The 11,409-nt window shown below is 32.8% G+C and overlaps 1 protein-coding gene and 1 long non-coding RNA gene across 2 annotated transcripts in view; one reads left to right on the forward strand and one right to left on the reverse strand.

Annotated features, from left to right (window-relative positions):
• The window catches only part of LOC118025602, a 37,570-nt gene extending 34,773 nt beyond the window's left edge, over nt 1–2,797 (reverse strand). Inside the window, exon 1 of the long non-coding RNA XR_004683364.1 lies at nt 2,541–2,797. This is a non-coding gene — a long non-coding RNA (uncharacterized LOC118025602). The remainder of the gene's footprint in view (nt 1–2,540) is intronic.
• SLCO1A2 (solute carrier organic anion transporter family member 1A2) overlaps nt 1–10,629 on the forward strand; it is a 41,388-nt gene extending 30,759 nt beyond the window's left edge. The window contains exons 12-14 of the mRNA XM_035028115.1: nt 4,285–4,349; nt 4,904–5,021; nt 9,869–10,629. Of these exons, the coding sequence (XP_034884006.1) occupies nt 4,285–4,349; nt 4,904–5,021; nt 9,869–10,088 (403 nt within the window). The 3' untranslated portion in view covers nt 10,089–10,629. The remainder of the gene's footprint in view (nt 1–4,284; nt 4,350–4,903; nt 5,022–9,868) is intronic.
• The last annotated feature ends 780 nt before the right edge of the window (nt 10,630–11,409 follow it).

An 11,409-nucleotide genomic window follows, 5' to 3' on the forward strand; every position in this document is an offset into this window, starting at 1 on the left:
ACAACTTCTCTTATTCTAATAATTTGTTGATTTTGTTAGGCTTTCTACATAGAAATACGTGTAAATATGGAGAGTTATAGCTCTTCACTTCTAAACCTTACACATCTTAGGCTTTTTAAATTTTCTTATCATCAACTTGGATCTCCAAAACTGTGTTAAACGATGGTGGTGATAGTGAGTATTCTTGTACTTTTCTAATCTTTTCTAATCTAAAAATAGACTTGTGATGGTTTCCATATAAATTTTTCCATTATACTTGCTGTAGATTTTCAGTATATAGTTTTCATCTAGTTTCTAAGTCTTTAATATTAAACTTTATTAAATGTATTTTTCTGCATCTATGATTCTGTAATTTTTCTACTCAGTATTTTTAGTGTAGTAAAATAAAATGGTAGTTTTTTTAATGTTAAACTGATGGCATGGATGAGAAAAACCATAGTTAGTTATGGTATATTTTATATATGATTTGGTTTGTTTAAATAATACTTTATTTAAAATTGTTATATCTATGTTGATAAGTAAAATAGACCTACTATTTTTTATTCTTTTTTTGCTTTGGAATCATTTGAGACCCCACAAAATGAATTGATAAATTTTCTATTTTTTAATTTCTGGAACTCCTTATATTAAATATCTGTCTGTTGAAAATTATATATATCCACCTGTAAAAGTATTTATACTCTGGGCTCATTTGGACAGTGATATTTGATTATTATTTCCATTTATTCAGTGTTAGGGCCTATTCACATTTTCCATTTCTACTTATACCTGTTGTATACTTACTTGTTAGTGAATAGGAGTTTATAATATTCTTTTATCATTCTGATATTCTCTGATGTATCTGAAAGGTTTACCCTTTTTTTCTTACGTATTTTGTTTATTTGTCCCTTCTTCATTTTTTCTTGATCACTGTTGCCAGAGGCATATGTTTTATTTTTCTTCTTTTAAAGAATCAGTTTTGGTTTTGTTAATCCTTATTTCATGTATTTCTGCACTTCTTATTTTTTTTTTCTTTTAGGCTTGCTCTGTTTTTCTTTAACTATTTGAGTTTAATACTTAGATCACTTGTTCATTTTGACTACTGTATATAAAACTATACATTTCCTCCCAACTACTGCTTTAGCTATGCCTCAACTAGTATTTTCTTTGAAGATTTTTAACTATTTTGCAGTTTCTTTTATGATTTGCCCCACCAGACCAAGCTTATTTATTAATGTGTTATATAATGTTCATGTCTATTAGAACTTTCTACAGGTATCATTTTCTTATTGTTATTCCATTTTTATGTTCAGAGAACATATTCTGAAAGATTACAGATTGGGGAGGTGGGATATCAAGGCTTTCTTTGGGGCCTAGTGCATTTTTTGAGTATTTCATGTTTTTCTGAAAAGAATGGGTAACTTCTGCATTTTGAGTATACAGTTCTCATATCTCTTGGATTGAAGTACTTTGTTACCGAACTTTTGTAAATGTAATTCATCAGTTTTTCAGAGATGTGTGCTCAAGTCTGTAAATATTGTTGATGCATTTCTCCCTATAATTCTGCCAGTTCTTTTTATTATGTTCAGTTAGCTAACATATAGTACATCATTAGTTTTTGATGTAGTGATCAGCAATTCGTTAGTTGCATATAACACTCCGTGTTCATCACAACATGTGCCCTCCTTAATACCCATCACCCGTTTTTTTAATTTATATATTTGGAGGCTATATTATAGGATGCATATATGCTTTTGGTCATTATACTTCTATTATTAGCATCACTTAATTCTCTTCTTTACCTTTTAGCTATTTCTTTCAAGGAATTATATTTTGTTTCTTATTAAAATTGCCATTCTAGCTTTCTTTTGGTTCACTGTTCCTGTTATATCTTTTCCTTTCCCTTTATTTTCAGTCTTCAATCTTTCATTATGCTTCATAGTTAATTTGCTAGGTATGATTTTATCATCTAAAATTGGGACCTTTAACCCACTTATGTTTCTTATAATTATTGTGGTAAGGCTCTTTTTGCTATTTTATTTAATATATTCTATTTATTTAACTTTCTTTTTACTTCTTTTTTGCTTTCCATTGTACAGTGGTACCCCCTTATCTGCAAGGAATGTATTTTAAGATCTCCAGTGGATGCCTGAAACTGTGGATAGAACCAAACCCTACACATATTATGTTTTTTTCCTATATATACATAACTGTGATAAAGTCTAACTTATAAATTAGACACAGCAAGAGATTAACAACAACTAATAATGAAATAGAACAATTGTAACAATATACCGTAATGAAGTTAAGTGCATGTGGTCTCTCTCACTATCAAAATATCTCATTGTGCTTTTTTTTTTTTTTTTTTAGATTTTATTTGTTTGACAGAGAGAGAGAGAGCACAAGCAGGGGGAGTGGCAGGCAGAGGGAGAGGGAGAAGCAGGCTTCCCGCTGAGTAGAGAGCCCTGCTTGAAGAGCTCCATCCCAGGACCCTGGGATCACAACCTAAGCTGAAGGCAGACGCTTAACCCACTGAGCCACCCAGGCGCCCCTGTACTCACCCTTTTCCCTTTCGTGATGATGTTAGATGATAAAATGCCTACATGATGAGATGAAAGGAGGTGAATGACGTAGGCACTGTGATACAGGGATCGTAGCGTTTGGCTGCTTTTGATCTTCCAATGATGTGTCAGCCCGTGGACCATCTGCTTCCAGACTGTGGTTGACTTGTGGGTAACTCAAACCACAGAAAGTGAAACCACAGATAAGGGGGAAACTATGGTATATATTGGATGTTCTTCTGCTGCTTTGAAAGCTGTATATCTTTCAAATGGTTAACCTGACTATTGAAATTCTTAACTACGTTAATGTTTTACTATCAATTTCAAAACTTTTCAGTATTAGTATCTATCCCCTAATAAAACAAGTACCTAATCAGGCTCTCTTCATGACTCTACTTTCTTCCCCCACCTCTTGCCAGGACCATATTGTAGAATTTAACCCCGAGGTTTTTATTAATATACTTGTGTTTGTCTCTATTTTTGTGGAATCTTCCTGGATCTCCTACCATGATGGTAGACGGGTGCAACATCAAAGCCACTTTGCCAGTTTAAAGAACAATTTCAATTTCTCTCAGCATTTTCCCATGACTTGCATGCTAATTCTTCTGAATCTTGGATTCTAGAAATTGATGTTACTATCTATGCCAATCAATGATAGAGTTCATAGAACAGTTTAAACTGTTTAAACTGTTTAAATAATTTCGCTATTAGTATTTCATGCTTCTGTGAGATCATTAAGTGGTATATTAGAGATAGAGGGGAAAGAAAAATTTTTCAGTAAAATTTAAATGCCCTATTTTCTGTATTAAATGGAAACCGTGGGACTAAGAGGGTCATGCTAGGTCTCCTGGCTTTGTTAACTTTCTTCTGAGTAAAATCATTGATGTTGTCTAACTAACCTATGTGTCAGGAAGATAATGTCTAGATCAAACTATGAGGTTTTCAAATTTAGTAAAACACTTACATTGAGAAAATGCCAATAAGATGACATTTTTGCTAAAAATGTATGCTTTTGTGAAGAAAGCTGCTTTTATTTTCTCAGCTTTGAGTTAATCAGGGAAGGAAATACAGTGGAACTCTCAAAGTGAATTCTTTGGGGAGTTAGCCATGCTGATGCCGGAGTGAGTGGGACACAAAAAGGGCCACTGGGGGATAATAGTCTTCATTTCTACAAATAGGAATTTCAGGCAACAGTGCAAAAGTGGGGGAGTTTTTGGAGAGAATGGAGAGATCTGTGAGACTCGAAATGATACCAAATCACGTAAAATATCTTTGCTTTGGATTTCTTTGTCATATTCCTTCGAAAATTTTTATTTTTGCTTTCTTTCTGCCTTACATTTACTTATACAAATTCTTGGCTTTTCTGTATTTTGTCAATACAAATAATTTAAATACAGCAAGGGTTGCATACTTTTGTTTTAGGCTGAAGGTTAATGAAGAACTGCCACTTCAATAAGTGGATATTGGGGTAGAAATTGATATGAAATATTTTCTTCTTTGATAACTCTCTGATAGAAATGAATGAGCAAAAAATGATGGGTAAAATGCCAAGGATCAGAAGTAGAGGTCCTGTGTAGGCTATATACTGGATAATTAGGCCTTGAATAATCAAGACCTGAGCATGCAAAACAATTTTCTAGTGCCCAGTGTGTTACCAGCATACAAAAAGTTTAAAAAAAAAAATCTATGACAGTATTTAAATCTCTACTTTTATTTTATTTGTGAATTTACTTATTTTTTTTAGGTGTATCAAGCCTGAAGAGAAGTCTCTTGGTGTGGGGTTACATACATTTTGCACAAGAGTATTTGGTAAAAATAGTTATTTTTTCCAACATCAGATCATTATTAAATACTAAGTAAATGAAATCATTCTCTCAGAGTAATAGTCTAGCAAATATCCCTTCTGTTTGCAACACTTTGAAATTTATATGAGAATAAGGTACAATAAGACATGGAGAACTTCCTCCTTTTACTTGAAAAAGATTTATCTGAACTTAATTCTACTTTTCATCTATTAGAAGATTTTAAAAGCAAATGAACAAAAAAATGTCTTGTTAAAGTAAAATGTACACATGATTGGTCCAAAGCACTGCAGAAAAAAATATAAAGAATCATTAATTCAATGTTCTTCTATATCAATAATTTTATGTTGCATTTATCCATCACATTACTTGTCCTTTATAATTTAGAAACTTTATAGTAAAAGTAACTTCTAATTTCTAAAAATAAAACCTAAAGCATTCTATTTATATTTTGTTAAACTTTATTTGTTCTACAGATAGAGAAAATGTTTCCAAACAAAATAATGTACCTTAATTCTTACCTTGTTGATGGATTATTCTTTCCCCCCTCTTTAATTGTAGCTGGAATTCCTGCACCTATATATTTTGGAGCTTTAGCAGATTCCACATGTTTACACTGGGGAATTTTGAAATGTGGTGAGTCAGGGGCATGCAGGATATATGATTCTACCTACTTCAGGTAAAGATAATAAATTTTTTGAAGAATTGTTTTCTAAGCACAGGCTGTACATGAAATGGCACCATTCACGTATAACATTTTCTTTGTCAGGTTCTAGACTACTTTTGGTTTTGTTTCCAGAATATATGCTAATACTATATCTTTATTCCTTATTTATATCCTAGAATCTTATTTCCTTACTATATTCAAAGTACTTGTTAAATATAAGCATGGATGGCTTCCTTAACCTAGCCTTTCAAAATGATCTTTGTTAAACTGGTTGCAATCAATACATTATTGAAAGTCATAGATGTACATAAACTTCCTATCTAAATTACATTACTCTCTAAAGTGTTCCCATTTTATCCTACATCATTTTAACATCATATTAGCCTGAATCTTTACTTCCTTTCACATCCACCTCTACTTTTCAAAATGATATGTTTCCTCCTTCATTAAATTTTGCTGACACAATATTCTTCATGTCTCATAAAGGCTTATTCTTTCGTTAATATAAATCTGATTTTAAACAAAGCTCAAGATCATATTAATGTGTTTTTTGACAAAACACTTCCATTTTGTTCTATTTTCATGTTTCTTTTCATTTGGAGACCTGAACTGTTAAATTTGTATTAATTTCTCTTGACAGGGCAGTACAAAAACTCTTTCATTTACTAAAAAACAATTTAGCATTCTTTAAAACATTTTAAGGTCCTATGTTGATTAACAAAAGGATATATGTGAAGAACTGTGAGGAGGGCAGACAGCATGAGATTCCTGTTTTCATCAGTTCTCTGTTCCCCTAAAGCTCTACAGGGGTAATGTGGAGGTGGGCCCAGGCATGCACTGTACATGCAATGGGTTTGCTTCACAGCTGAGAAACCGTGAGGATCGCTAGTGTAGATCGGCCTCAACCTGCTGCCAGGATTCCTGTTGATAGTAGCCTTAATTGAATGCTATTTCAGACAAAATAATTATATTTGGTACCAAACTCTATTAGTCAGATTAATTAGAGTGGCTGATAAAGTGTACTCATGAGAAAATTCACCAGATGTTAATATTGTGTAGAAACAGGCGGTGGATATTGTTAGTAGTTCTCCATGGGTCTCTTACATTTCTGCATATCTTGTTAGCAGAGGCTTTTGCTGTAGACTATCTTTTCAAGAATGTTTGAATAGTAAATGACCTTGGAAGATATAGGTGATGTTTTCCTATGGAGCAGAGTTTGCTGTCTAGGATGATAAAAGTAGTAACTCTCTCCAGGGCAAATGTTGGCAATTGGCTTGCAGCCCATTTAAAAGAATGGGATTTCCTAAACTCAGGATTTCTTAGCTGTGACCCAAACCCATTGTGTGCACAAAATCCACATAGGTCTCTCACTGTGTGATTCCTTTGGGACTTGAAAGTTAAGGAAATCAACCTGAATTTGCAGCTTTTGCTGACTGCTGTACTGTGAGTAAAAAAGCCCTGTGTCTCTGACCTAGAAATCTTTATCTTGAGCCAGCATCCATGCAACTGTGGCAGGCTAACCTGTTAGCTTAAAATCCAGGTAGGGGCGCCTGGGTGGCTCAGTCATTAAGCCCAGGGTCCTGGGATTGAGCCCTGCATCGGGCTCCCTGCTCCGCGGGAAGCCTGCTTCTCCCTCTCCCACTCCCCCTGCTTGTGTTCCCTCTCTCACTGTGTCTCTCTCTCTGTCAAATAAATAAATAAAATCTTTAAAAAAAATAAAATCCAGGTAAAGTCTAGGACTCTTTTGCACTTCTTAAGAACAGAAATATTGATTAACTTTAAATTTTGCCAAAAATGTAAGGATATAAGGATGGCCACTTACATTTATTCCAAGCTACTAGAAAGGAAGAAAGGGATTAAGGAAAATTCAATGGAAGTAGGAAATAGGAAAATAAAAGCATACAAATTAAGTTGAAAAATAAACCTAAATATATCAGGTTTATCAATAAATGCAAAGCAAATAAACTTGCTTCTTAAAAGATAGTGACTTTCATGTGAGTTTCAGTGTCTTCAAAATTCTAGCTATATGTTATTTACAAGACACAGCCTAAAAAATAAAGTGTGAGGAAAGGCTGAAGATAAAAGTCAGAAAAGATATACCAGGCAGATATTAAATCAACTTCTGTGGTTATATTAATGATTATGAGACAAAATAGAATTTAAAGTGAAAAGGATTGGGGCACCTGGGTGGCTCAGACGATTAGGCATCCAACTCTTGATTTCAGCTCAGGTCTTGATCTCAGGGTCATGAATTCAAGCCCTGCATTGGGCTCTATGCTGGGCATCGAGCCTACTTTAAAAATAAAATAAAATAAAGTGAAAAGGATCAATAGAGTTAAATAAGGATATTACTTAATAATAAAAGAAATGCTTTATCAATAATATATAGCAGTAATCAACCTATATATATCTATCAACCTAATTTCAAACATATAAAACAAAAAATTCACAAAATTACAGGAAGAAATCTAAATCAGAGTGGAAAATTTCAACAAACTTTCCCAATGAGTGAATAGAAAATGTAGGCAAAAAATTATTGAGGATAGAGAAAATTGTGAACCACCATATTGTACAATCTATCTACCTAATAGATCTATCTATCTGATAGATATGTAACAATTTAAAAAAAGCCCAACCAATAGAATATACATCTTTCTCAAGCCTATAATAAACATTTATTACAACTAAGTCCAATGCCACAAAGTTGAAAAAAAAGAAGTATTGATACCATGTAACCACTATTTTCTGTCCATAATGCAATGCAATTAGAAATCTATGATAAAATGTTGCCAAAACCTCACATTTGAAATTACTTATAGGTCAAAGAATAAATTATAATAAAAATAATGAAGTAACTAGAACTCTATGTTAGTGAAAGCACTGAATGGGAAAACCTGTGGGACAAGGCTAACCCAGTACTCAAAGGTATATTTAGAAATTTAAATATATATATGTTTTTAAAAAGACTGGATTAGTGACTCAGAATTTAGAAAAAGGACAATGTAACTTCAAATAAAGTAGAAAAACCTGATAAATAATTCATTAAGTTATGTATTGATATATTTCCTATTTCAAATAAGAACAATAGATACAATATATTTTTTAAATTCCAAAGGGATATAACTGGGTTCAAAGATAATATACACAGAATAAAATGTATAGTATTATGCCAATTATTTAAAATGTAAAAACATATAAAGTAATTCTATACATTATGAATATATACATATACACTTTGTAAAACTATAAAAATAAACTAGAAACACAATCCCTACCATTCAACATAGTTTTACATCTAGGAAGGGCTAAAAGATAATATCATAGGGGCACATGGGGATTTCGATGTATTAGTTTTTTCTTCTGAATTGGTCTGAAACAAAAATGGTAAAATTTAATCATTTTGAAAACCTGGGTAGTAAGTACAAACATATTAGTTAACTTATTTTTTCTGTCTTCTTGAAGTGTTTCATTATAACATTTTAGAAGTAAAAAGATGAAATAAAAAGATGATGAAATTAATAGACAACACACCATAGAGATAACCAAAAAAGTAAAACTCTGTTTTTTGAAAAGATTAAAATATAATAATAATAATACTCTGGAAAGGCAAATAGAGAGGAGGCACAAATAAATGCTATGAAGAATAAAAAAGGAAATATAAGTACAAATATTTAGGGATTTTAGATACAGCAATTTGGAAATATTAAATAGTTTTCTAGATGAGTATATATTACCAAATTTTATTATAAATACATAGAAAACATGAACTTTTCCATAGCAATTTAAAAACATGAATCAGTCAAAAATTCCCATCCTCCAAGGACACCAAGTCCAGATTCTTTTAAGACAAGTTTTACAGGGCGCCTGGGTGGCTCAGATGGTTAAGTGTCTGCCTTCAGCTCAGGTCATGATCCCAGCGTCCTGGGATCGAGTCCCACATCGGGCTCCCTGCTCCTTGGGAGGCTGCTTCTCCCTCTGCCTCTCTCTGTCTCTCATGAATTAAAAAAAAAAAAAAAAAGACAAGTTTTACAAACCTTCAATGAACTGATGATTTCTGCATAATACACGTCATTCTGAGAAACAGAAAAAAAGAGAAAATTTCCCAATTCATTTACAAAACTAGTACAATCTTGATATTCACATTAGACAAGTTCAGTAGAAGGAAAAAAGTGCAGGCTGATTTTACTTACAAATATGCATGCAAAAATTCTAATAAAAATGAATAAATCAAATCTAATGTATAAAACACTCACTAATGGAGTTTATATTAGGCATGCATGGATGGTTCAATATGAGAAAACTCAATCTAATATACCCTATTAACTCAGTAAAGGGGGTAAGATCTTGGATATTCTGCTAACTATATGCAGGAAAATAATTTGGTGATACTTTACTTACTCATAATTAAAACTTTGAGCAAACTCAGAATAGAAGAGGAAGTTCCTTAACTTGATTAAGGTCATCAACCCCCCCCGACCGCCCCCGAGTAGAAATCACAATTGACGGTGATTTCTTTGGAAGCATTCTTAATTAGATACTAGAATAAAACTGCTATTGCTGTCAGTATTACATTTAAATTAGAGGCTCAATTTTATGTAAAAGGATTTTAAAAACCCCAAAGATTAGAAAAGAAGAAAAGAAGTGTGAATTTTCTGGATGAAAAATTCCAAAAAACATTTAACCAACATTAGAATTAATAAGTGAGTTCAGAAAAGTTGCTTATATAACATTGACATGCAAAACAATTAGCTGCTGTTGTACTCATGGGAATGAAATGTTAATGATTAAGGGTATGCAATACTAGCTTATACTCCCCACAATATGCAACATTTAATATGTTTTAACATTTTTTTTGATAGATACATCTACCTTGGCTTGCCAGCAGCTCTAAGAGGAACAAGCTATATTCCAGCCTTTTTAATCCTAATTATTTTAAAGAAGCGTCTTCTACCTGGTGAAAATGCCTCTTCAGGAACTATGCTTATAGAGGCAAAGTTTACAGGGAAGGAAAATGAATGCAAAGATATGAACCAAAATTCCAAAGTTTTGAATGATGATGAATTGAAAACTAAACTGTAATGCCTTATTATATCATGCTTCCCAGAGTTGGAGAATACACTACAGCTTAATTGTTTTTAAAATCAATAGGGATACAGAGTGTAACTTTTTCTAATCTTTATGAACCTCAAATTTTGGTGTTTGTTGTTGTTGTTGTTTTTATGCTATCTTGCGTAAAAAAAAAAAGTTCAATGATGGTATCTCTGAGGCATCCATGGCACTTGAGATATTTCTCAGAGAGACAATTATAATAACCTTCAAACAGGATATTAGAGCCAGCTTTATTTTTTTATGTGAAAATAGCAATTTCTCTTTTAAGTCATGTGAAATGAAGGTATATTTCCCACATCTCCTTTTCCAAATGATTCTAAAAATTTCCTATTATAAAAATCTACTTAATTCTGTTGAATTTCTGCTTTGATATTGGGGTTACTTAGAGACTGAAAGTCTTATCCTGCTTACGTGAATATTTATTCAAATGTATCACTTTTATGTAAAAAAGCCCACACCTTCTAATTCTAGGAATTGTTCTTTAACTTCTCCTATTTCTTCCAGACATGATTGCTTTAAAATAGATTACTCATTAATATGATGTTACTTTCTCTCAATTTATTCCCAGCTTGATTACTCAAGTCATATATATGGTCATTTTGTCCAGAATACTGAGAAACTGAGTCAGGTTATTAAAAATCATGTAGCAAAGATTGTTGGAATTTTTTTCTTTTTTTTTTTTTTTAGCAATTCAAACCTGGTGACTAAACTCTGAAAAACAAGTGTCTGAGTCAAAAGATGAAAGGATGATATTAGAAAAACACTGTACTGTCAGATATTGTCAAAGAAACACTTACCCAAATTTAGGAGATCTTCTAAGATCAATGTTTATCCTACCCATGGTGTCCAAAGTTAGAACACAAATACTAATTTTCCATAATTCATCTTAGAGACTGATGCTTTATTTTTTTTTAAGATTTTATTTATTTATTTGACAGAGAAAGACAGAGAGAGAGGGAACACAAGCAGGGGGAGTGGGAGAGGGAGAAGCAGGTTTCCCGCTGAGCAGAGAGCCCGATGCGGGGCTCGATCCTAGGACCCTGGGATCATGACCTGAGCAGAAGGCAGACGCTTAATGACTGAGCCACCCAGGTGCCCCGAGGATGAGGCTTTAAAAAAGTAGATTCTGTTATATTAATAAAATTCAAGATACACATTTAAAACTAAATGTACTCATATTATTGGGGCGCCTGGGTGGCTCAGATGGTTAAGTGTCTGCCTTAGGCTCAGGTCATGATCCTAGGGTCCTGGGATCAAGCCCCACATCGGGCTCTCTGCTCAGCGGGAAGCC

The sequence above is a fragment of the Mirounga leonina genome, unplaced genomic scaffold (genome assembly GCF_011800145.1).
Source record: "Mirounga leonina isolate KUSES-001 unplaced genomic scaffold, KU_Mleo_1.0 Mir_201, whole genome shotgun sequence".
NCBI lineage: Eukaryota > Metazoa > Chordata > Mammalia > Carnivora > Phocidae > Mirounga > Mirounga leonina.